Source organism: Netta rufina (genome assembly GCF_964035555.1).
Source record: "Netta rufina genome assembly, chromosome: 10".
Taxonomy (NCBI): Eukaryota; Metazoa; Chordata; class Aves; order Anseriformes; family Anatidae; genus Netta; species Netta rufina.
Genome location: NC_140133.1, coordinates 12567979 through 12592762, shown reverse-complemented (window position 1 = coordinate 12592762; position 24784 = coordinate 12567979). Strand labels below are relative to the sequence as shown.

The window sequence follows — 24784 nt, the reverse complement described above, 5'->3', positions numbered from 1 at the left end:
GAGAAAGACCCAAAGGGATCCTGCCCGAAAAAAAGAGCCTTCCCCAAACTGGACCTACAGAGGAGTTAAAGGTCCCCGGACAAGGCAAGCCGTCAAAGCCAGCAGCCTCCTGTTCCCCCCAACATCTCCTGTTGGAGATGAAAGGGAAGGAAAGCTCCAGCCCCAGTGTTTTGTGAGGCCTCCTCCTTCCAGACCCTGCCTAAATGAGGCATCAGGATGTGGAGCAGACCATAACGGAGAGGGCACGGCGATGAACCAAGAGATCAGCTCAGGGTCGGAGGAGAAGATTTGTGGTAAAATGAGAGTTACCCAGCTCTCTCCCACCTCTCTCCCCCAGCCCCTGCCTCATCGGATGCGGAGGTAAGAGGGGATGGAGTAATTGAAAAGCAAGTAGTCCATTTTGTATAAATTAAAGAGTCTCCTTTGGTAGAAGGGGCTAATGTCCTGGAAGAACTGGGCTGTCATGTCATCTGTCGTCCTCGTGGTCTTGGATGAGGATGGGAACTTGACAGTCGTGTCGGCCCCCACCAGCTGGAGGATGTAATTGGCGTCTTCAACCAAGGTCTCGTACTTGCCCACCACGTCGTAGTGGACAATGCAGGGGTGGCAGAGCGAGTGCACTCGCTCCCAGTGTTCATTGAAGGGCTCCTCCCGCTGCGTCCGTGGATCTAGCAGGTAGTAGATGAACTCCTCGAAGCGCACGTCGTCCCCGCGCTCCAGCGCCCTGTCGCTGGGCTCCTGCCGGTGCCGCCGGATGATCTTGGTCCCGTAGCGCTTGTGGAAGGCCGTGTTGTAGCTGCGGGTGAACTTGTTGCGGTACGCCGAGACCAGGCGCTCGAAGGGCTCCCGCACGAAGATGAACTTGAGGTAGCTGCGCAGGCGGTGGTTGATCTCAGGGATGCTGTATTCGGAGAGGGTGCGCAGGTTGGATGAGACATGGGCCTCGTTGGCAGGGATTTCCAAAGGGTCCCGGTACTTGCCTTGCCCCGTCAGGACCATCATCACCCGCTTCCAGTTAGTGCAGGCCACTTTGGGCACGTAGCAGTAGAGCAGCCCGTGCGTGTCATCCACCACCAAGTGCCGCAAGTCATCCGGCCGCAGGAGACGCCGCTTGCGGGTGTAACGGCTGCAGACGTTGCTCAACAGCTCGCGTCTCTGCTGGTGAACTGCCTGCAGCGACGATTGCTCCAACTGGGGAGGAAAAAGAGCAATGGTCACCAGCTCACCCAAACTGACAGGGATCTATGTACAACATCAGGCTCACAACTGTCCCCATCACTTCCCCTTCTCTGTTTTTTTGGAGGGGGCTTCCAGGGGATTTCCGTGGGCTTTTTGGGGACAGCGCTGACTTTGAACTCAACTTGCTTTGGTGTATTTAATGCTTGGACCCGCTGGGGCCAAAAGAGAGAACAAAATGTGATGAGGAGCAAGATGAGGAGACAAGAAGATCAGGAGTGCAGAAAGGGGCATGAAACGAGTCGTGTTATAGCCTCTCCCCATGCTGGCTGATGAAGCTGTCTTACACCAGTCTGGGGACATGCATGGGCCCCAGCTGAAATCCCCCTGCAATCTGGAGGCATCCTTTCCTGTCCGGGTTTTCATCAGAAACTCCAAAAATGTCAATCAAATATCTGGGGAAGGAAGCCATTTCCAGGAACTCAGAAGAGGAAGGTCCCCTCCTCCTGCCTGCTCCCTCTGCCTTTTACAAGCTGCGGCTGGGAGATTTCATGCTCAGCCCCAAAGCCACTGCTGGGAGCTTCCCAAAAGCCTCGTCTTAGCCGCAGCCGCTAACGGTCTCGCCATCCGTTCCTAACCCAGGGTGGCTCTGACCCTACAGAGCTGTTGCTTTAATGCCATGCAATAATACCGTGTTGCAAGACATCCATGGCTTTCACTCTGAGCCACGCAGGCATCACACAGCTCCACAGCATTGTCCCTGCAGCTGGTGCGTCCCACTTGTGGCCACCACACAATGAAGGGCAAAGGGCAGGCCACCTCCTTGGTGTCCCCATCCTCACTGCTGACAGCTGTCATTGATTTTAGGAGTCACCACAGTATGGGAGAGGCAGTGCTGCGTGGCTGGGGCTTTGTAAAACTCTTGCCAGGATCTGGGATGCTGAAGCAAACCGCTCACACCGTGCATGATCCAGCAGAGCCCTCACCTCCAGGGTGGCACTAACACCAGGGCGAAAAGCTCCTCCTGCAAAGGACGAGCCAACGGACTCTACCTGCCTCCAAGAGATGATTTTGACATTGTTGGCAACTTGGATATGAAGAGCACTGGATCTAGGGCGGCAATGATCATAGCTAAAGAGGTGTTTTCATGGTACAACTTGCTACAGAGCCAAACTTTTTGGTAGAAAATTCTCTTGCTGGGTTTTGTTTGGAAGCTGCCCTCCACCTTTTAAAAATGGAAATGCTTTTTGCAAGTGCTAAAAAAAAACACACAGACATTTTAATGATCTGATATTTTTTTCAGGTGTTTTTCCCTGCACTTGCATAATTTAAAACTATAGGGATGGATAGACAGACAGACAGACACTGTCTGCAGGCATGGCAACAAATAAATGTGACTACTTTTCAGCAGCCGCCCACTGGAATAAGTGCATGTCTTTCAGCTAATTCAGGGCAAAATTGCTCCCTTCTTTCCCTTCCTTTTAAAAGCCAGAGAAATTAAGCATCACTTTCAAGGAAATAACACCAGGACATTCCAGCAGGATTAGGGTATGCAGGCGTCATGGCCAAAGAAGTCCACATTTGCCATTTTCCCCAGAGCAAATGTAATTCGGCTGCTTATAGACGTGTAAGCACCACCCCGGGCTGGAACACAAAGCATCGAGCATGGGAAGGGATCTGGCTCTGCTGCAGCAGCGCCTTGCATGGGCAGGGACCCACCAAGACCCTGCATCTCGGCAGGTGCAGCTGGCGATGGAAAGGCCTGAAATGTCCCAGGATTATAAACCCATCATGACCACAACCAGCTTTATATACATATTTAAATATATGCATATACATGTGTGTCTGTGCGTGTATAGATATACATATATATCTCTCCCAACAAAGAATTATACGATATCATATATATCCGTATATAATTATCCTACATTGCATTATAACATATTATATTATAGTTATATATAAGGGATGTATTATACTGTATTATATTATATATAAGGAACATATTATATTAATTACATTATATTCATTATCATACTATATTATATATAAGGGACCCACAAGGATCATCATAGAAGAAGCTATGAATGATGAGCTCAGGAAGTCCAGCAATGACGCTCTTGCCTTGCCACAATGACCCAGAGTTTCCTCTGACATCTCCAGATGGCAAAACCTCACGGGTTTCTCATCATGGCTCAGCCCACCAGCACTGTATCCATTTATCCCAATTCCAGCAAGGGCCGTAAGCAGGTTTTGAGCACCAATTACCCCCCAAAGTGGCACAGTCTTTTCTTTTGGACACAGCCAGAGGTTTGGGCGCGTGTCCTTGGGTGGCTGGCAATGGCCCAGTGCCCATGAACTGAAGGGCTGGGAGAAGGGGTCAAACCCTGCCACCCCTTCCTCCTTCATTCCCATTTCCCTCGCCCTGTCCCCTCACCTGGTCACTCTCATACAGGGCTTGGAGCGGGCTGCGACCGGCCTTCCCCTGCCAGGCTGTCCTCATGGCCCCGTCTTCTGCAGCTAGAAAAGGAGTGAGAAAAATCAAGAGGGTCAGAGGGGTTGGGCACTGCTTCCCTCACCCCCTCTGGTGATGCCCAACCCAGTAGTGGGGGCCGTATCGGGATGTGGCGATGTAACCCACACAGAGATGAACCCATTTGGCTCTGGGGAAAGATGCTCAGCTACAGGGGAAGATGGGGAAGATGAGCTGATGAGCCTCTTTTTTTTTCTCCATCACTGATACTGTTTTTCCATTGTTACTTCTAGGTTTTAGCCAACCTGAATGCAGCAAATCCAATCTATTTAATCTGGGGCCAGTTCTCAAATGCTAGCAAGATGTTAAGTGGACTGCAGAGTCTTCAAAGGCTGGATTTTAGTCAAAAGAAAGGGCTGATTTATATGAAATTAAAAACCGCAGCCACCAGCACAAAATTTATGTGGTATGGGACTTCTCACTAATAATAACAATTGTCCCTCCCCCTTATTTTTCAACAGAATCCACTGTTAGGGTGCAAAAGGTCCAGAGATCCTTTAAGCAAATGACAGGCCATACATAAAGACAGCAGCTTGTTACGATTTCAAGAGCAACCGGGAACAGCTGGCCCCATATGCATGCGGGAAGTGCCGCTGCACGCCGGCTGCACTGGCCGGGGCACGCCGGGCTGGGAGTCTGCATTTCCAGGCTCTGTAATTAACACCACGGTAATTAACAGGCAACTCGGTCACAAGTTTCACCCAGTTTTAAGGTCTTATTTGTTATTTTTGATTTTTTTCCCTATCCAACCAGTGACATCCCCTTGAGCATCTGAAGACGCAGACTGCCACCCAAGCATCCTCGGGGCTGCTCTGATGCCGGAGGGCTACCTGTGGCAGCAGATACCTTTTTCATGTGCTTCTATTTTGCCTAAATGAAAACCACCCCAAAGTCACCCAGGTATAAGCTCATCTTTACTCCTTCTTTGGGCTGTAACAGGGGGAAATGCCTGGCTGGCCTCACAAGATTTCATCACCAGCACATGGTTGCTTGCGTGTCCATGGGACGCACCACTTCCCGTGGCACCGTATGGTGACTCAACGAGGTGCTGCTTCTTCCTCAACACCCCGCACCCGTTACCCCACAAGAGGGGGAAAGGGCATCTCTGCTAACGAGAGATAAGTGGAAAACTCAACGTTCACAGCCCTGAGCTGGGACATCTGTCCCAGCAGGTCCCAGTTCACATTTTCCAGCTCTGCTATCTGCAAGCAGAAGGGAGCGAGATCAGCCCTGAAAGCTGTGCTCACTGCGTCTCCAGGCTGCCAGCAAAGAGCACTGAACTCCAGTCCCTTTCCCTGATGGGGCTGACAAACTCCTGTTGGTGTTAATGGTGTGACCCCACAGAGGGCTGCCTGCAAGAGTCACACACTGCAGGCACTGCACCTGTGTTTAGCAAAAGCAACCTTGGGGGCGTTTGTTTTTGTGGTTCACATGTGCATCACCCAAAACCTGTCTCATGGGAGACATAAACAAGCCCAGGGTGGTTCGGGCTGACCCAAAGCTGCTGGAAACAGGCTGTATGGGGTTACAGAAAAAAAAAAAAAAAAAAAAGGGAAAAAAGAAAAAGTCTTGCTGCTCCCATGCAGCTGGAGGAGCCCAGCAGTGCTGAACACACACAGCATCTCGACAGCTTCTGCTCTCCCTGCCCGGGGCTCTCGCCACGGCTCAACCACAGGACATCTCCTTGCTCAGAGCTGTCTGTGCTGCTCGCAGCGTCCCAAAGAGAAAGGGAAATTGCGCATGGCTCGGCATGGCACTGTGTTGCCCTCCCATCCTTCCCAACTGGAACACAAAGCCCTCTTCCCCGTCCCAACCACCTCACCACCTCAATCCCATCCCATGGTTTCTCCCCATCCTGTCCCCTACCTGCTGTCCCTGTCCTGTCCATCACCACCCAGTCTGACAGGCAATGACTTGCCTTTGAGCTCCAGGGGATCTGCAGCTGGCTGGGCTGCATGGCTGGAGAGGAAACCTAACGTGTAAGTGGGAGCCTGGGGAAAGGCTCGGCTCGGTCTGTGCCTGTTTCTTCTATCAGGTTTGGGATGCAGCCTGGGCTGTGAGGAGGAGGGATGAAGGGGGCAGATGCACAATGGCCTGTACGTGTCCTTTTTCTTCCACTCACTTATGCTGAGATGGAGTCAGCCACCCCATCCCCTGCACTGCTGGCTTACCCATCTTTGGGATGCTCCTGGGACTCCAGGCAGTTTGGGAAGGCCAAGGAGTACTGAAATATATGGCAGCGTTGAGGTGGGAGGATCATCAGAGCAAATTAATAGTTCATGCTGCATTTTGGCACCACGGCCCTGAGTACAGCAGGATCTTCCATCATGGGGGAGCTGCCAAGATCTCTGCACGCTGGCCTGCCTCCTGACTTTATAGCTTGTTATGAGGTTCCCAGATTCCCCCGCATGCGATGGCAATCCTCAGAAATTTAGTATCACTGTAATTGCGTCTGTAAGCAGCGATGTCAGTTAGCCAAGGTATATCCAGTTTCTAGAGAGGAGAAAATGTCACTCCCTGGTAACTGCTGGATCACCACTTGGGTAACAGATATGAAGACAGTGTATGTCTTTCATCCAAATCAAAATGTTTCTCGCTGGGATAGGCAGAAAACTACCACATTCACCCTTTGCATCCTCAAAGCATGGGAGCAGCAGTGATGTAGAGCAAGGGAGGGAAAGCCCCATGCTAAAGCAGTTATGCTGACCAGAAATCACTGAATAAGAGGAGCCTGAAAAGCTGCTCAGGCACATTTTGGAGCCTCCTTTACTACAAATGCTTTCAGTCTTTCCTTCGGAGGTTGGAAAGACAACACACTCCCTCCTTCCTTCCCTCTGCAGCCCAAAGTTTTGTGCTAGCCCATCGAAACCAAGGCTATTTTCTTGCAGCGGTGTGACATCAACACCACAGCGGGATCTGGGCTTCAAATGGCTTGCCAGCTCTCGTTGGAAAAGGGAATGGATTTTAAATCTGTGACTATTTAGGTGTACGAGCTGATTATGAAGACAGTCACTCATGTGTGAGATGAGGGAAAGACTGCATCATGTCCATCCCAGGCTTCTGGAAGCACTAGCGAAGGAATTTGCTGTTTTGGCTGCAGGGACTCTTAATTACGGAAGGAGGTTCTCGGCGACCACAACAGCAAATCCAGAGCCTGAATTCAAGATTTTGGCGAGCAGACAGGATTCAGGCAGTGACAAGCCTGCTCCTCTGACATCAGCATTACCAAAGCTCTAGGAAAGAGCCCGAAGGAAGGAAAACGATTGAAAATGTGGGTACAAAGCTGGAGAGGGGAATAAAATGCAAGATGGCAGTTACTGAGTGCAGCTTACACCCATGCAAGCCGAGCTGCCAATAAAACAAGCAGTTTCTGTAGATTGAGCATATGTGGTAGATAGTCACCCAGATACAAGTAAAGCATGAGATATGACCTGCCACAGGAAATAAGTACTTCTTCTAGAGAAGTTTAAAAGGGGAACTGTAAGGGTCATGAGCAGCTGGAAAGCAAGCGGTGCTTAAAGGGAAATATTGGGCAGAAGGTGGATATCCAGCAAAACATCTCTAAGATTGACTTTGGGATCAATACTTCAGGAATGAGCCTGACATAAAAACAGAACGATAGCGATGATGGACAAAGCACGGAGAATGGCTGCCATGGCAAGGAAAGACTGAAAGACCAAACAGGGAAATTGAAGCTTTGTCCTGGACCAGGGGAGCAAGAAATACAACAGAATTTAATTTCACCATGCTGGAATTTAGCAGTTTCTGCTACTTGGCTGCTGGAAGTGGCAGGAGGTCCCAGATGCATTAGTTCAGGGCTATCAATTGCCAGTGTGACAGTGATAAAAAAAGCAAATGAATTCCTGAAACGTATCAAGTGAGGTATTTGCCACAGGAGAAAAAAAAAAAAAAAAAAAGAAGAAGGAGCATGAATACCATTATCCATAGCATCGTCGACCTTCACCTGCAGCACTGACAGCTCTGCTCCCCTGGGACCAAGGCAGCTGCGGAGCTGCGGAGAAGGGCAGCGAGGTGACCGGGCTGTCCCCTGGCAGCCTGCAGGGGCTGGGATGGATGCTGCCCTGGGAGAGCACCAGCAGGAAGGGGCAGGAGGTGTTTCGGGTGCAGGACACCTTGATGCCCACCTGCTCAGGAGCCAAACTGCACGGATAGGAGGTTTGGAAACCCCGGGGTGGTGGGATTCTGGCTGGGAGGAATCACAGCTCCTTTTGGGGTGGAAAATGAGCTTTTAGGGGTTTTTCCAGCTGGGCCCTGGAGCCACAAGGAGCCAAAAGCTCCACTCGTTGTCTCCAATCCAAGATGTTGGAGAGGAGTGAAATCTGCAGATGTGGTGACCTCCAGCCTGGAGGAGTGAGGAGTGAGCACGTGAACCTGCACGTGAGTGCGCACCCGAGAGGCCCCAAAGAGTTAAACCTGGCCCTGCCACTATCGCCCCGCTCTGTCGCGCAGCCCCAGCTTCGCTTCCTGTTGTGTCTGTGCAAAACCTAAAAAAAGAGAAAAAATAATTGTGCTGCCTGGCCACCCGAAATGATCAGTCTGGGCGTTAATTACAGCCTGCAGCTCCCTGCAGGGGAGCGGGAAAGGCGTGTGTTCGTGCTGCAGGGAGCTCTCGGGGCAGCCTTTTTCATACAATGGGGAAACAACACCCAGAGCTCCACAGCTTGAAGGGATCAGCTTAAAACCACTTGCTTCAAGTCACGCTGCCAGTCATTGGAAGAGCCAAAAATTAGGAGCCGGGTCCCCTTGTGATGAGCTTTGCTGTTTCTGACCCCTCTCTGGCTCCTGATATGATGGGGCTGAGCAGGACCCCACTGCAGCCCTGCCGTCTGATTTAAGACAGGACACCGAGTCTGCATTATTCAAAGCCAAATCCTAGCTGTGGCCACTGAAGGCTGAATCCGTCCAATTTTCGATTTTAACGTCCAAGAGGAAAAAAGAAAAAAAAAAGTGAGAGAGGATGAAAATAGAGCTTGGCATCAGCAGTGGTAGATCCAGCAGTCTGAGCTCTGTTTTCCCTCCCAGTTTGATACCAAAGCCTGGGACACAAAGCCTGTCTGAAGATGGACCAGGGCACAGAGGCCAAGAAATCGCACGTGGAAGCAGCAGCCGAGCCCCTGGGCAGCAGCCCATGGTCTGTGCAAAGAGCCCTGGCTGGAAGGATCAGAGCTACTGGAGCCAACAGGGCTGCAAAGAAGCGAAGCTTAGTTCTAGGAAGCTCTGGCCTTTATATTTGGGCTCGTACTGATGGAGAACACATTTTCTCTATTTTCACCTAAGCACAAAGGCTGACTGTTGTTTTGTGCTTCTTCTTTTTTTTTTTTTTCTCTTTCTTTTTTCTTTTTTTTTTTCCCCTTTTCACAAAACAGTGATGATCTTGAATACCAAAATCCCAACTAAAGCTCCAGACCCACTGACCTGATAATGCTGAAGGTTATAACCACTGATGGAGATGATGACCAAAGTAGTGACCCTCTGCTTTCCTGTGTGCTGCATTCAGCTGTGAAGTGTGGCCATTCTGGCGCACATATCCTTCTGCACCTTCAGAGCTAAGGGAGCCCCTGTGGCAATTAAAACCCAAACCATTCCAATTTTTGTTCTTACAGGAAGGTTTTGGCTTGGGAACACCAATTTTTGGCTTCAGCAAAGAGGCTGAATCCAATCTGTTTAGCTGTCTGTGACTACTCAACTAAACTGCAACTAAAAAGCTGGGGATATAGGCAACGGAGGCTGAATTAAATAAAACACTAGAGAAGGAAGGAAAAGAAATCTATCTGAACCACGTCTGACTTGTTTAAATGCACCCTTCAGCACTGTGAATTCAGACACAGCCACCTCTGCTGGTGTTACAGCTGGGCTTCGTCCATGTCTTCACCCCCAGCACCAGCTCAGCAGCTCTCTGGACCACCCCAAAAACCTTAAGTCTGCTTGAGCATCTTCTCCACCGAGTTTGAGGAGCCCACACACCCCCATCCCCCTGTCACACTACTGTCACACAGACAACACCTCCAGCAGGTTACACGGGCCCCTGACTCTTATCATCTTGCTGCACTACTGGAAAAATGTGCACTCCCGTGGCTCCCCAGGGAAAAGATATCCCAAATACTCTGGATTTGGGGCACAAGACTTGAGGACACAGGACAGAAAACCTGGGGTGGATGCTGAATGCCAGAGACCTGGCTGAGGATGCCCAGGAGCATGGCAGATGTGGGCGATCATTTGTTCCCATCATCAGGGGACGAGCAAGTGTCCCTCCTGCACCGGCAGTCACATGGATGTGGGACACCGGTGTCCCCCTGATGCACCCCATGCAGCGTGGCCATGAGGAGGTCCCATATAGCCCGGTGCATAACTCGTCCTGCCCTCTGTGCTGCGGGACAGCCTCGGGGAAGGCTGCCTGGCTCTGCATGGCTCTGCAGGGGCAGAGGCGTCTGTCTGGGCTCGCTCCTTAGGGAACAGGAATAATCATCCTTCTCCATCAGACCTCTCCTGCCAGCTCCCCTCCCGTTTCCTGCAGCAGGGTGACAGCCGGCACGCCCAGCAGAGCAGGGCCTTCCCCTCGCTTGCTGCAGAGCATTTCCAGACATTACAGCAGAGCCAAGGGGCAGGATGCCACCAGGCTGAATATTTAGGATGGCTGGTGCAGCCTCTGAAAGCCCGGCATGGGCTGCCCAGGCCCCACAGCAGCCTGCACCAGGTCCCAAATAACACGTATCCCTGGTGGGATGGACAACAGGAGCATTAGGAACAGGACCTCCAAGGGGAGCCCAACACCTGTAGTTGGTTGCACCCCTGCACAGCTCCTGGAGCAAGTCCCTCCCCAACAGCCAGCACATCGAAGGGCTGGATTGAAGTCACCTTTGTGACCATGCCTCATTCAGCAGGTTAATAGTCAGGCACATCCCTGCGCCCCACAAAGCCACCATGTGGTTTGATGGCATCCCTCTGTGTCCCCAGCTGAGCCACAGCCCCCAGGTGCTGAGCACAGGACCTCCGCTGAGCAGAGGTTCAATGGTCAGTCTGAAACCACTGACTGCTGCCATGAGTTTGTACAAGGCACTTCCCCACAGCACCCATACGACACGGTGGGCTTGAAAACATCGACCTGCTCACTGTGTGGCTGAGCAACAGCTTATTGCCAGTTCGGGATCAGATGGTGCAAAATAGCCTCGTCTCAAGGTCCTGCTGAATAAACCTAGTATGGGGTCATGCCCAGAGCCACACCATTAAGGGCAGCCCAGCCTCCTAGGACCACTCCTTTTGGAAGAAGAAGCTTGGAAGATGCCCCAAGTGGAGGTTCATGTGGTCCTGATTTAAAGCTGTTTCATTCAGCAAAAATTAAAGCAACCAAGTGACTTGGCTGGATCAGACAGAACCGAATCCCAGCAGCATGGGGATGCTTGAGAGCTTAGCTCAGGCTTTTTTTTTACCACTGCTACACATTTTCTACCATCCCCCCCCCAGCCCTTTTGAAAGAGCCAAACCAAATAATTAACCCCCCTGCTCCCCTTGCCTCCCAGACCTTAGAAACTGCAAGAGGGCTGAACAGAGATTTGTTGCAAGGAGGTTACCCGCACAGCCAAGGGAAAAACCACAAATAAAAGCAGCTTGGAGGAAAACAGCTTGGAGGAAAACCTGAGCAGGACAAGATGGGACGTGCACATGAGGAGGTTTACACAGACAAGAGCTCACGTCCAACAGGCACAGTGAGGTGCAGCAGGGAGAGACAAATCTCTCCCATCAGCTCCAGCAAATAAACTTCCCCACGTTCCCGTAAGGGCAAAGGTTTTGCAGCACCAGATGCACCTAGAAATGATGTTTTAGCCACTGTCATAAAATATAATTCCAGGGAAACATGAGGGAAGGGTACAGGGGTCCACCTGCAGTGGTCCTCCCTCTTCCTCCTCCCCAGCAGCCAGCTAAAACACACATCACCCCTGTGGAGCTGATGGAGAGGTCCCACTAAACCCTATCATGTCCCCTTTTTCCCCAAACGACACCTTCGGCTTTTTGCAGAGCTAATTAAGGTCAACGCCAAGCAGCCACGGAAGGCTTTTGAAGGGCGATGGGGCGCCCTGTCCCCAACAGCCATCTTCAGTCCCAGCACCTTCCAGTCAGGCTCCTTACAAGAGTTACCAGGGGCAGTGACTCCTGAAGTCATGCTTGCCACTCCTGAGGCCACCTTGGGAGCTGCCCAGCTGCACAAACCTCCTAGAAAAGAGGGAAAAGAGCTTTTTGCACCGTTACGAGGTGTGCATGATGTCCAAGATGACTTCCTTTGGGAAGGAGATGGAAAGAAATGTTGGGAGCTCTTCAGCCTGCTCCAGTCTGCAGGATTTAACCACTGTAGCCAGGACCTGGCATCTCCCTGGCACTAATGACAGTCTGCCTCCAGCCAAGAAACACACTGTGAAGTGTTTTACATGGGATAATTTGACAGACAGCGCCGCCTTTAACAGGAAAAATCAGTCGCTCTCCTAGGGACCTGCCCTGCTGAGTGGAGGGCAAGAGAGGGGCACAAGGGGGTGTGATACCCCCAGGCAATGCTAGCTCAGGACACGGAGGACGGTCCTAAGTGATTCCCTATGGTAAGAGATGGATGGGAGAAGCCACGCACAGCAGTGAACACACGTCCTGCTCTTGTTCCAGCCAGCCAGGGACCGGCTGAGCCTGCCAGCAGCAGCGTGTGGTGACCATCTGGGGGTGGATCGCACGGCCTCAGGGAGCTGTAGCAGATCCAAAACCCTGAGTCCACCTGCCTCCACCTGTGCCTGTGATCCCAGATGTCTGCATGCAGTCATCTGCTGTCTGGGACCCTGTGCCTGGGGCCCACAGGCAAAGCGCCACCAGCACCAAGTGCCACCAGACCTCAGGGGACATCGACTTTCACAGGAAAATGCCTCAAACCAGCCTCCCCAGTGCTGTGGCAACTATTTTAGGGCAGGCAATGCCACATTGCCCAGGAAGGACAGCATGTGCCTCCTGAAAGGCCGTGCAGCTGGCCTGACCCCCTCCCAGTGGCAGCCTGCTGGTGGCTGTCCCCTCGTCACCTTCAGCCACCTTTCAGTGGTTGATCTTCTGGCTCAGACGTGGCTCGTAATGGGAGGTGATGGGATGTGACACCAGGCATCCCTGGTCGGGACTGGTCCCCTGGTGTACGTGTGATGGTTTGGTTATTAGGGTGACGAGAGTTTGCCCAGTGTCCCCTCTCCCGTGCCCCAGTGACTGTGGTCTCCAGCTGGAGAACAATCAGGGAAGGAACAAAAAGTAAGCAGGGAGTCTGAATTAGGGCGCTGCTTTGCAATGGGTTCAACAGGACTAACACAATCCTAACAAGTGGGACCGGAGTCCAATGTTCAACACTATTTGGATTTCTCTCCAAATCACCAAAAGAAGAGGGTTCCCTGCTGAAGCACTCTGAATTAAACTAAGAAAGCCAACTGCTGACAACACCATTTCCACTGCCCACCTCTGTTACTCCTTCCGCAGATGTATAAGGCCCAGGAGGGCAGGGTGCTGACTGCACCCACCTGTGGCGTGCATCCCCTGCCATGCGAGCAGGATGCTGTGCGTGGCTGTTCCCAGCAGTGGCTGCAGCACGTGTCAAAAGATACAATGAGCCCGTTCTGCTTCACATGCCTGGGCGACACAGCCCACCCCCAGCCTGTCCCTTTCCAGTACAAGTTCAGCACGCTGCAGTTAGTGCTGGGGCTGGGACACGACTCAGCATCAATGGGTTTGCAGCCAACGCTGTCCTCCGTCTGCAAGACGTGGCTGCTCAGGCAGCAGCCACAAAAGCAGCGGGGAGATCTGAGGGGGTGTCAGCAGATGCTGGTGTTTTTTAAGCTGCTGCAGAAAAAGAACATTAAATTCCTGATATGAGGTTGGGATTGAAACTTCCTGTGCAGGAAGATCTCTAACGCACATCACACATGCTGGGCAGGAGAATAATTATGCTCTACTTGCGTGTTTTACCTTTTTTTTTCCCCTAAAAGGAGAAGGCCCAGCCTTTAAAAACCAACTGCCTGGAGGTGACTCCTGAAAAGGCTTCAGCCAGCTGCCTCCTGTTCGGTCAGCGCTGGCCGTACCCAGGGCCACTGGTTCCAGAGGTGAGTATGATTCAGGGACCTGGCTGCTGGAGATGCTTTATAAACACCTGAGCATCACTGTCAGTGCTCAAGATCCTGGTAAATTTAGTTAGCATTGCCACTAGGAAGACAATTTTAAAGCTGCATACAGAAGTTCCTTGTTTTCTATAAAGCCTCATGAAAGTGCTTTCCTCTCTTGACTCCTGCTATCTTGCACAGATTACTTTGCCTTTATATTTCTGAAGGTAATTTGCCTTCATTTCTCGCTGAAGGTACCACCTGGATCGTCACAGCATCACCAGCTGCACCCAGACACTGGGGCTGGCACAGCTGGTGCTTGGCTGCTTGGCTCTCTCCTCTTTGGAGACAGCGATGTCCCTAGCTCTGTTTTTCGAGGAAGGCTTTCTTATTCCAACTTAGTCAACTTGAGTCAAGGATCAGCCAGGGAAATGCTAATCAAGCGATGGAAAAGGGCAACAGCTATAGGATTAGCTCACAATAAATCATGCCGAGAAGGAAAGAAGGAATCCAGCTGCTTCAAGCAACCTGCCAAGTGCCACACTGTCGTCAGCAAGGCTCAGAGCAGGACCAGAGCCAGAAGCGGCTGGTCTGGACGCTCCGTCCCATTCAGCAGTTCCTCCTGAACCACATGTCCCCTTGGTGGCAGCAGGAGGCTCGGGTCACCTGGTTCCAGGCTGAGGCAGATGTCAGGAGGTTCAGGAGGAGGATCACAGGCACTGGAGGCAGGGGGATGTATTTCACTGCAGTGATGTGCCTCACTGTCAAAAGGAATGCAATTGACATCTTGATAGGAAACCCAAAATGAACAGAACAGCATCCAGGAGGAATACGGCCTACGTGCACAAATAAAATATCTGTACGTAAGCACCACATAAGCCTCTGTTTTCAAAGGGTTAATTCCTCCTACAAGCCAAGCTAGAAGCTTTCCAAGAGCAATTTCTCTTCCCCATTATGCCTGTTGCTCTCCTGGCCCCGGCTGGCTGCTTGCATGTATGATGCAAGCCCAAACTGCCAGCTTTTCCATTCCTCGTCAATAAAGCCTCTTTCCAGGCCGCTGCTCAGCAGGAATTGCAACAGAAGAGCTTGTGCTGGCAGTGCCAAGGCAGAAATCCCTGCTGGGACATGCAGGGGCTGGCTGGTAGCTGGCAGGGGTCTTGGTGCAGGGTGCCCCAGGCTAGGCTGGATGTGCTCAAAACCTGCCCGCAGGTAGGTCTGGTTTGGGCAAACACAGTTTGTGCCCTCTGCATGCAGGCTTCCTACACGTAAACAAGAAAAAGGAAGCCTCTCTAACGTCGCATGGCTCAGCAACTCGCCTGCTGCATTCATTTCAAGATGTCTTGTCAGCTTTGCGCATCTGGAATTGATGAAGAGCTCAACAAGCACTTGGAAAAAAATGCGCACTCAGCAAATGCTTCCCATTGCACCACCTTGTGCACGGCCACTCCCGTCTGGGCTCTGCTCTGTGTGCTTGGCAGCAGCAGCCGAGCATCCGTGCCCTGTGAGCACCGTCCTGACAGTGGGACATTGACCTGTGAAAATCACTGCCACGAGGTATGGAGCAAGATGCACAGGCTTCACAATGCGTGGAAGAGGTGCATGAGCTTGCAGAGCAGGACAGGAGCTAATTATGGGCTGCTGCAGGATAGGGAGAAGTGTCTCCATCTCATCCTGTGATGAAAAGCTTCTTGTGCCCATTTCTGCTGTAGTGGGCATTGTCTGAAGCCACTGGAGAACCAGCCTATTTAACAGAGGATGCAAACATCTCCAGCATCACTGCAGCACTGAGACACAACAGATCCAGCATCACTGGCAGCAACTTGTCCGGGGGCAGGTGCAGGATGTGCTCTGTAGACATCTCTTTCCTTTATGCAGGGTGTGAGTAAGGTCTGATGGAGACCTCAGGGGGAGGGGAACCAGGAGTCTTGCACCTCCACCAGCGGCCGTTCATGGGCAATCGAAGCACAGCTCCTCTGGAGTCAGGCCAGCCTTGTTTCAGCCTCACGGTGCCTGCGTCTGCCGGCCCTATTAAGCTAAAGGGAAATCAATCTCTTCAGTGCTGCCAGGAGCAAACTTGGAAATGACCCAGCTGTGAATACGCCACCACTGCACCCTTGCCAGAAGGAACGGGCCGGCTCTGCAGATGTTTGCAGGACTGAACTTGCCACCTTCCCATGCCATGGAGAAACCTGACGTGCAGATCCGCCCCCCATAGCCAGGGGAGGGGGCAGAGTTGCACGCCTGCATCACAACAGAAAATAGGAATTCCTGAGGAGTTTCTGACCTCCAATTAGTTTGTGCTAATTTCCCAGCTCCCTGCCTTGAAGGAAGCCCTCTGGAGCCCCAGAGATACCCACGCCTAGCGGCTCCAAACAAACAGCACCTTTGAACCTCGTGTCAACACTGCCCTCCTTGCTGCAAGGTCACTACACCATGGCAGCGAAGCAACATCTGGCTGGATCAGGTTTCATGTCGGTGACAAATCCCCACAAAAAGCCCCGTGCTCCCAGAGACAACGCTCCACAGATGGCTCCAGCCCACCACCGCTGCTTCCCTCTGCAGAAGGGCTAGGATCACAGCCAGGAGATGGAGGCCTGTCAGGCATTGGCACTTCCCAGGAGAAGAATAAGCTGTTGTGACACGAGGACTTGTGGCCGGGGTGTCCCTTCGTGCACAGAGATGGGATGGGGCGGTCGTGGCATGCCCTGTGTGCTGCTGTGTAGGGCCCAGATGTCAGCCAGAACATGGCCGCCGTGTGCTCGCACCACAGGATGAGCTGCAAGTGGTTTATCTGCCGCTTCAGCCAACGCAGAGACACTGCCACCTTCAAAACAGACCTTCTGGGGAGAAAGCAGCTTCCAATCCAGCTGAATAATGCTCCAAGGGACTCCGTGAAAATTAAGCCCCATTCTGAAGAAGCTGGCTCTCATCGGCACCGGGCGCTTCTTCAGCACGACTGCGCTCAGCCGCGGTTTGTGTACGTGGTCACATATGTAACACGGCCGTCATAGAATGACACCCGCCAGGCAGTGTGGTTTGCAGCATCTCCCAGCTGCAGAAACAGCTTCACAAAGGGACACCTGCCCCCAGGGCTTGGTGCTGGCAGAGCAGTGCTGCAAGGAACCTGAAGGCATTTCTCCTTCCTTGCCCCAGGGCATCGGAGATGGTAACTGATAAGGTGGATGGAAGGCAGGGGAAAGAGGGAGGCAAACAGGGGCAGAAGGAGCCAGGCTGAGCTCTCCACAGTGTGGGGAACGGCTGTAGAGCTGTAGCTGTAGCTGTAGGAAGCTCTTGCCACTGCATGGAAAAGGAGCAGAGCCTGCAACTGGGACAACACAAGGAGGCAGACGCTGATAAGATGGAGGGAAGTCAGGGGAAAGAGGGAGGCAAACAGGGGCAGGAGGAGCCAGGCTGGGCTCTCCACGGTGTGGGGAACGGCTGTAGAGCTGTAGCTGTAGCTGTAGGAAGCTCTTGCCACTGCATGGAAAAGGAGCGGAGCCTGCAGCTGGGACAACACAAGGAGGCAGATGCTGAGCCCACAAGCTTTGCGCCCTCTAAACCAAGTTCTCAGTCATTTTAAATGCTGAATGGTGATTTTCACTTCAGCGCAGAACTGCTGAAGGATGTGGGTTGTGTGGCCATGCTTTCCTGTACGGGGAGATGGTGCTGAGCCACCTCCGCTGCGGATGTAGCTGCTGAACGAGGGGGTCAGACCTGCAGCAGCAGCAACCGGCTGGGAGAGAAACTGCTTTCTTCTCCCAGGAAATACCGACTCCCATCGGTCCCCACCCAAAAATGTACAACAGTTTTATCTAATCAGAGTTCATCCAAGTATGAGGAGCTCCAGGGCTCGATGGAAAAAGCAGAAGCAGCCAGGCCAGCCAGCCCCTTCCTCTGCCCCGCTGCCGCAGCTCCCCTCTGGCTGGCTCCAAGCTGGGCACCTCCCTGCCCTGCAGCCCAAGGAAGGCTGGCCCCAGGACAGCTCGGAGAAATCTGCTCAGGGCCATCCCAGAAAGCTCAAGGGATATGGGTTTGTGTGATTCAAGCAGAGTTTGAATTCCTTCCCCGAGGCAAGGACGATCTTGTCTAGCTAGAAACAAAATTCAGGCTCGTGCAGATTTTTGTCTGCAAGCCTTCATAAGTTCGGAGCTGGAAAGTGCTACAAGGCAGGGAGCTTCACAAGCGTATTCACCCAGCTGCCTCAGCAAGAGCTGCTGCAGAAGGCCTGGTGAAAACAAATCCTGCCTGGGAGAGCTATGTCCCTTGTACTAACCTGTCCCCAGCAAACCAGCAGAAAGACTTCCCCAAATCCATGTCCTGCCAGGCTGCACGGGTCAGCTTCAAGCCAGACCTCCGATGGGGTGGCCAGGATCCAGACCCCGGGCCTGCTCTCACCCAGCCTTTCCCCTGTTTTTCACAGAAAAAGGCCAGTTTTTAGGCAGCCGCCCAGGGCGAGTCACAGCAATGCCTGGGGCTGGCGCTGAGACGTATTTGCCGACTGCAGGGGAGTGTGTGTGCACGAGGCAGGGCAGTGTGTTTGCCTTTTGCAATCGCTGTCCTGTCTGCAGGGCTCGGGCCATCGGTCGGACAAAAAAGCACACTTCAGGGCAACACCGGGCTCTGCCAGTCAGCCCAGTGAGAGAAGTAGGGATTCTGGGGCTGTTATATGGCGGGGTGAGCAGGTTCGTCTGGCTACGAGGTCTCCTTGACTTGTGGACCAGGTGGCTGCTAAAATCAACTGTGCTGCCTCCATAGATGTCCCAGTGCCACTGCAGCCCCCATTTGCCAGCTGGCTGGCACTCCAAGCCTCCAGACAGCACGGGGCTCACCATGCACTTGGCGCCAGGGAAGGTCAGGTATTACTTCTGCATGGATCCGGAGCACACAAAACCACTTCTCACAGCATGTCCTTTGGCTCCCCTCTCCTTCTCTGTTCTCACACAGGCTGCGTGCTCTCTCAGAGCATCACGCTCTCCTTCCAACACAATAAACATAGCATTAGCTTTGCTCCCTGGCTCGTTAAAACTATGAGAGAAACAAAACCAAACCACATGCCCCAGTGCTACCTCCTACGCTGGGAGATCTCCATGAAGAACACGCAGAAAGAGGAGTTTATCCGAGCAGTGGCCACCCAGCTCCTGGGGATGCAGAGCCACTCTTCATTCCCACCTCTGCCCATGCTGGGCTTTGGTTGAGACTGAGATTTTGGCTTCACAGAGTAGGGCAAAGGCAGTTGGGAGAAGGTGAACAGGGCTGCAGAAGGGATGTTTGGGGGTTGATTCCTGTTAATCAGAGCTCTACAACCAATTTTACTGGATAGTTGACTGGAATTGCAAGGAGTGCAAACCTGCAGCAGAGAGAAAACTGGGCTGGTCAGAGCAAACCTTGACAGCCAGCAACGAACCAATGATCCCAGCATCCAGTGATGAGTGTCTGGGAAGGGGGACATGTGCACCGGGCAGCACCATGCATGGGATGGATGCGAAATCAGGACCTGGGCAATGGTCACCCCAGGCCTTTTAGGCCACCAGAGCTACTGCATGAGATGCCTCCTCCCTCCCAGACCTCTACTAGCCTCTAACTGCCTTTTAACTGGGGAAGTCTGGGGCATTCGCCCAGCTGTGTCTCAAAGCCTGGATGTGTAACGTCCCCTGCTTGGCCCCACAGAGGTATCTGGGGAGTTAAGCTCTTCTTTGGGTACTCGGCTATGAGGGGGAGTAATGGGAGTTAAGCACCTAATGCCTTTGTAGTTTCTTGGCTTCTAGCAAGCCCTGGGAAAGCCAGCTGTGTTTGCACTGGGATTAAGATGGAGGGCTTGTCATGCTCTCCATTCAGACGCTGTCGGGGAAGCGGCTAAAGAAAGAAAACCCAGTGAGCAGCAAGCCCCAGCACCCGGGGAGAGCTGCTCCCTGCAGGGCTGGGGCTGCCCAGACACTGGTGTCAGCAGCAACCCCTTCCGAGCATTGATTCTGGGCAGCACATGAGTGCTCATTTCCTACCTCGGACCTGACTGAGGATCACCAGAAGGTCCCACCTGCACCGACATGGGGTGAGGTCCTCCTGCTCCCAGAAGCTGCTTTTGCACAGCCCTATTTGCAGGATCAATCTGAGCATCGGGTCTTTGGGAGCGGGAACAAAGCACAAGGTACAGGTGTTCCCGGAGAGTGACAGCAGGGCCAGGATGCCAGTGGGATGTGGGGCCAGGGAGGGCTGCAGAGCTGCTGAGGTGCAAACCTCTTCTGCAGGCACAGAGTTAACTCCTGGCACACCGAGCGCCCTCCTTCCCCATCCCAAACTTCTTGCGCGTATCAGAGATTCTCAGGAAATCATACGGAGCCAAGACGGACAAGAAAAAACATTCCTCATGGAAGGGCTGGTGCTCGGGAGCAGATGGGCTTCATTACTGCTCTGCTTCCAGCACTAGACCGGGCTGATTTTTCCACCACTGGGGTCATGGGTACTGCACTTCACATCTTCAATTGCGGCAGACCTGGGGACCTTCCAGCCCGCATTGCCCAATGCCGCTGCTGACAACCCTACACTTTGAGCGCTGGGTCCATGCCTCTTGGAACTCACAGGAACTTGAGCCCGGCAGAACTGCCCCACGACAAAAGCAAACGAAACAGAAACAGGGCAGAAAAACCAACATGATCTCAGAGGGCTTCTTAGATTTCACACCCCTGCCCACACTTCCAGTGGTGGCCGGTGTGCAGACAACGCAGCCTTGCTTATCAGGAGGGTGCCTGCCCCCAACTTTGGCCGTGCCTGGATTTCAGCCTGAAATACCTTTAAACAATGGGGAGGAACTGAGGTCTAAAATAGGCTCTTTCCTGTTCTAAAAAAAAAATCCCTGGTTAGAAAAGCTCTGCTGATTTCTAATTGTTTAAGTGGCTCCGTTCGGCCTAGGTGCAGTTGTAGGCTCCAGGACCAGCACTCTGCAGGACCCCAGGCAAATTGCCTGTAATCTGTGTCCTGAAGGGACAAATCTGTAGGCAGAAGGATAGGGTTGAATGACAGCTCCCACGAGCAACCACTCATCTTGGATGCATGGCTCAGAAAATGTGAAAGGCCAGATCTGCAAGGATCAGAAGGCCCAAATCTCAGAGGCAGAACTCAGTGGGTGTTAAAACCAGACACCTTGTGGCCCAGAAAAGCCATTTGGTAGTCACTTCAGGAAAGCCAGGCGGGGCTGACACAACCAAAGCCCCACAAAGCCAGCTCTCAGTGCAGGCGATGCCTGGGCTGGTAGCTGTGTCAGGCAGAGCTGAAGGGCCTCAAGTCTCCCCATTTCCCAGTGCTCCCAGCTTCGGCATTATTTCACGTCCCACTGTTAATGCCGCTGTTTGGTGCAGAGCCATCCCGTGTGCACGTGCCTCCAGGGGTTCCTCTTGCCACGTGCTTCATTGTTTGGTTTGGCAGGAGCAACCTGCGATGCTCAGTCGGGTGCCTCAGCGGATGCAGGAGCGGATCAGATGGAGAGAGGGGCCTTGGTGCTTCCCTGCTCCCAAACCTTCCTGGTTCCTCATCCAAAGTTTGGAGTGATATCATAGCATTAGCGCTACCATGATCCTGGTGCTGGTGTCTCGTTATGCAAGAGTCAGCTCAGAAGCTGAGTAAGGCTAACCCACAAAGTCCCGTGAAGTCCCACAACTCATGCTGACCGCAGGACAAGAAAGAACAAGGAGTGCAGAAGCCAGTGTTAAGCAAGTGCTGCTAGAAAGACAGAAGAACAACAGCTGGATGCTGCAGTCGGACAGAAACAGAGAAGAAATAAAGCAACCTTGAGATTTTTTCCTTCTTTCTTGCTGGAGAAAGTGATTCAGCACTGGAACGAGCTAGGAACAACAGGAAGCAGGGAGCTCCCCATCCCGCAGGCTGCTGCTGCGCAAGGTCTGCCTGTGATGCCCCCCATCACCTCCAGCACGCACAAGCCACTGTACCTGACAGACCAAGGACCAGGTAAGAACAAAACAGCTGGTATTCTTATGCACGGATCTCCTGGGGTCAGACTGAATTATCTCAGCCTCCCTCCTTGCCTCAGTGCAGTTCCCGAGACCAGCAGCAACCAAAGCTTTGGTGCGGACAAGGATCAGCAACCTCCTGCAGTTACCACAGTCTAGACATTCTACAACTGGAGTCTGATGAAAGAATGGTCAGAGATCCATCCCCACTACTTGTTACCACCTCCTTTATGCAGAAAACAGACGGCGTGTAGGGTCACTGTGGCCGCTGCTAATGATACACCATCCCTGGAGCAGACAGCAGAGGAAGATCAACTCAGAAGAGGGACGGCAATAGTGCCAGGCAGGATCTCCTGGATGGCTGCAGGCTGACACCAGCACAACCAAGTCCCTCTGAGGGACCACACCGTGTCCGGCACCACGCTGAGACTGCACGAGGTTTGCCCAGGAATGGACCAGACCTGCCCATACCACCAGTCCAGGAGAGACTGGAGATGCCAGAAGAGGACTGCTGTGATCGAACCCCGTTAACTACCCATTGTGGCGGTGCTTGTGAATTCTACCCGACAGCGTGCTTGGCACCAGCTTAATATTTCCCTGCAGTGCAGATATCCTGCCCTTGGCCTTGTCTGTGAGTCTGGAGTGCAGCAGCCACAGACATGTCACCGCTGACCCCAAAGCCAACGGGGGACAGACCGTGGGCTGCCTCCAGGAGGTCCAGCGGGGGACTCTGCTGCTGACTCCAGTACAAACAGCCCAGCACCAAAATAACTGGCTCAGCGGCTATTTAGGAGCCGAGTTATTTCAGCACACGCTGGTGTGTGGGTGTTCCTCGTGCAGAACAAGACAGCCTTATTCCAGCACAGCCGCTGATTCAGTACAAACCGCTCCGTGCGCACAACTGCGCGGATGGAATTAGAAGTGGGAAGTGCAAATGGAGTTAATTCCTGCTCCCCGAAATGAGTCCTTAGTTTCACCTCCCGGACTTCAAGGCTTTTGTTTATACCATCTTTGCTCCCATGTTGTATGCCTTGTCCTGGTCACAGGATGGTTCAGTCTCTCCATGCTGTTATCTAGGATTAATTCAGCACGTTACCTGAAATGGAGCGTGGGCAGCCCAGGAAAGGCAACCTGCTGAATCCTGCAGAAGGTGGAGAAAAGGATCTGGCCGCTCCAGAGGGGAGCTCAAAGCACTGCTGCCTTTCCTAGCATTTTTCTTCATTATTATATAGAAACCAAATGACACCAGGCAACCAAGAACTCCAAATAACCTCAAGGCAACCATCACTTTAAAGATGACATTTTTGCCTGCAAATCGTTTACTTATTATTGTAACTAGCAAGTTCTAAAATTCAAGTAATTGGCTCAGTTTGCTTTCCCTTGGGCTAAAAGAAAAAGAAGCAATTTTTAGCTTATGTCTTTTCAGTATTTGGTAACGACCTTTCCTCTGCTAGTGTGAATTTTTCACGGAACTGAAGAGGGAAAATACTGTAATCTGAAAAATAACAAGGGAAAGAAATGGCATAAAAATGTAGGCTGGACTCCAGGAGACAGTTATGTGGCTAGAAAATAACCAGATTTTAGAGAATATGAATATGACTTTAATTCACCTCTTTTGTGAACCTTAAGGGGCCAGTGTGCAGAGGGTGTTCACCATCACAAACAGCCTCCAATAAGTCAAACACTGCGAGTTTACACCAGTTCAGGATACCTATGCCAATCCCATCACCACCAGCAGAACCCTTAAAAAATGCCCCTTGTCCCATAGCAAGGAAATCACTTTGCAGCCCAGTGAAGGCATTTGCCAAAGCCTCAGCTGACCAGGCTGCGGTCAGCACCTCTGAAGGAAGTGTTCCAGAGAGGAAATCCCCCAAACCTATCAGGAGATGCCATCGCCCTTACTGTCACCTGGTTTGCTCTGACCTGGTGGGAACCCCATCCGAAACTGCGTGGGGGCCACGCAAGGCGTTCAAGTTGAGGAAGCACAGTAAGTTGTGCTGATTCAGACCCACAGAAGTCTCCTTTTGAAAGCCAGGCTCCCAGAAGAGCCACGTTTCCCAGTCAAACACTGTCAAATAGAAAGTGACTCCAGTATCCAACGCAGTCCCCTCTGTTAGGAGCCATGGAGGCTGGAGCCAATTCAGTGCTGCACTTCTCGCTGAATATACCCGGCATTAAAATAAGATGGCACAAATTGTTCCTTTAAAAAAAAGTTACTGAACAATAAAATACTGAACGTGGTCCTCTGGGATTACTGACTTCATTTGATAAACTTCACAAGCTATCCTAGGAACAACAAATGCTTGCTGAAACCTAACTCCTCTTCAATCTTACTCAGCAAACAAGTTAAGCTTTTATATATATATATATATATATATATATATGTTTAGGATAAAAACACATTAAAGTGATGGAGCAGCCCCTTTAAAAGGAAAATCGCGTTTCATTTAGTCCACACTGATAACATTCCACTACCATCTCAGTCAAATCAGTCTTCCCAATTTCCAGAACTAACTTTAAAGGCCCCATTGATGGATTGCTGCAGCAATCAAGAAAACATTAGTGCATTGTTAAAACGACAGGAATTACCCAATAACGTCTCTTAGGAAAGAGGAGCTAATTTCCCCCGAAGAGCAGGGAAATCACGAACCCTCCCAGCACAAAGCAGTTCAGATTTTACTTCTGCCCTGACCGCATCGCTCCCCGCCACGGGAGAACAGTTCAACGGGAGGAGCCCGGATCCCCGGCTGCGGGGTGCGTACGGGGGAAGATAGGGGGTATATATAATTGGGGTCCCCCACTAGAAACCCACCGACCCCCGCAGCGAACCCACCTGGCTTGAGGCTGCTCTGCAAGTAGAAGACGCCCAGCACCAGCGAGCCGAGGCAGGCGGCCAGCGCCAGCCGCCGGGGCGCCCGGCTCCTCCGCATCCCTCCGCGGCGGCTCGGCGGAGCTGCTCAGCCCCCCGGGCCCCCGGCGAGCCCCGCACC

The 24784-nt window shown here is 52.3% G+C and overlaps 1 protein-coding gene across 1 annotated transcript; it reads right to left on the bottom strand.

Moving 5' to 3' along the window:
• Nucleotides 1–345: 345 nt before the first annotated feature.
• CHST13 (carbohydrate sulfotransferase 13) lies at nt 346–24724 on the bottom strand (the record flags this gene model as incomplete). The annotated part of the gene is made up of 3 exons (XM_084292597.1): nt 346–1191; nt 3614–3696; nt 24628–24724. 3 exons carry the CDS (start codon nt 24722–24724, stop codon nt 346–348), a joined length of 1026 nt encoding a protein of 341 aa, XP_084148723.1.
• Nucleotides 24725–24784: the final 60 nt, after the last annotated feature.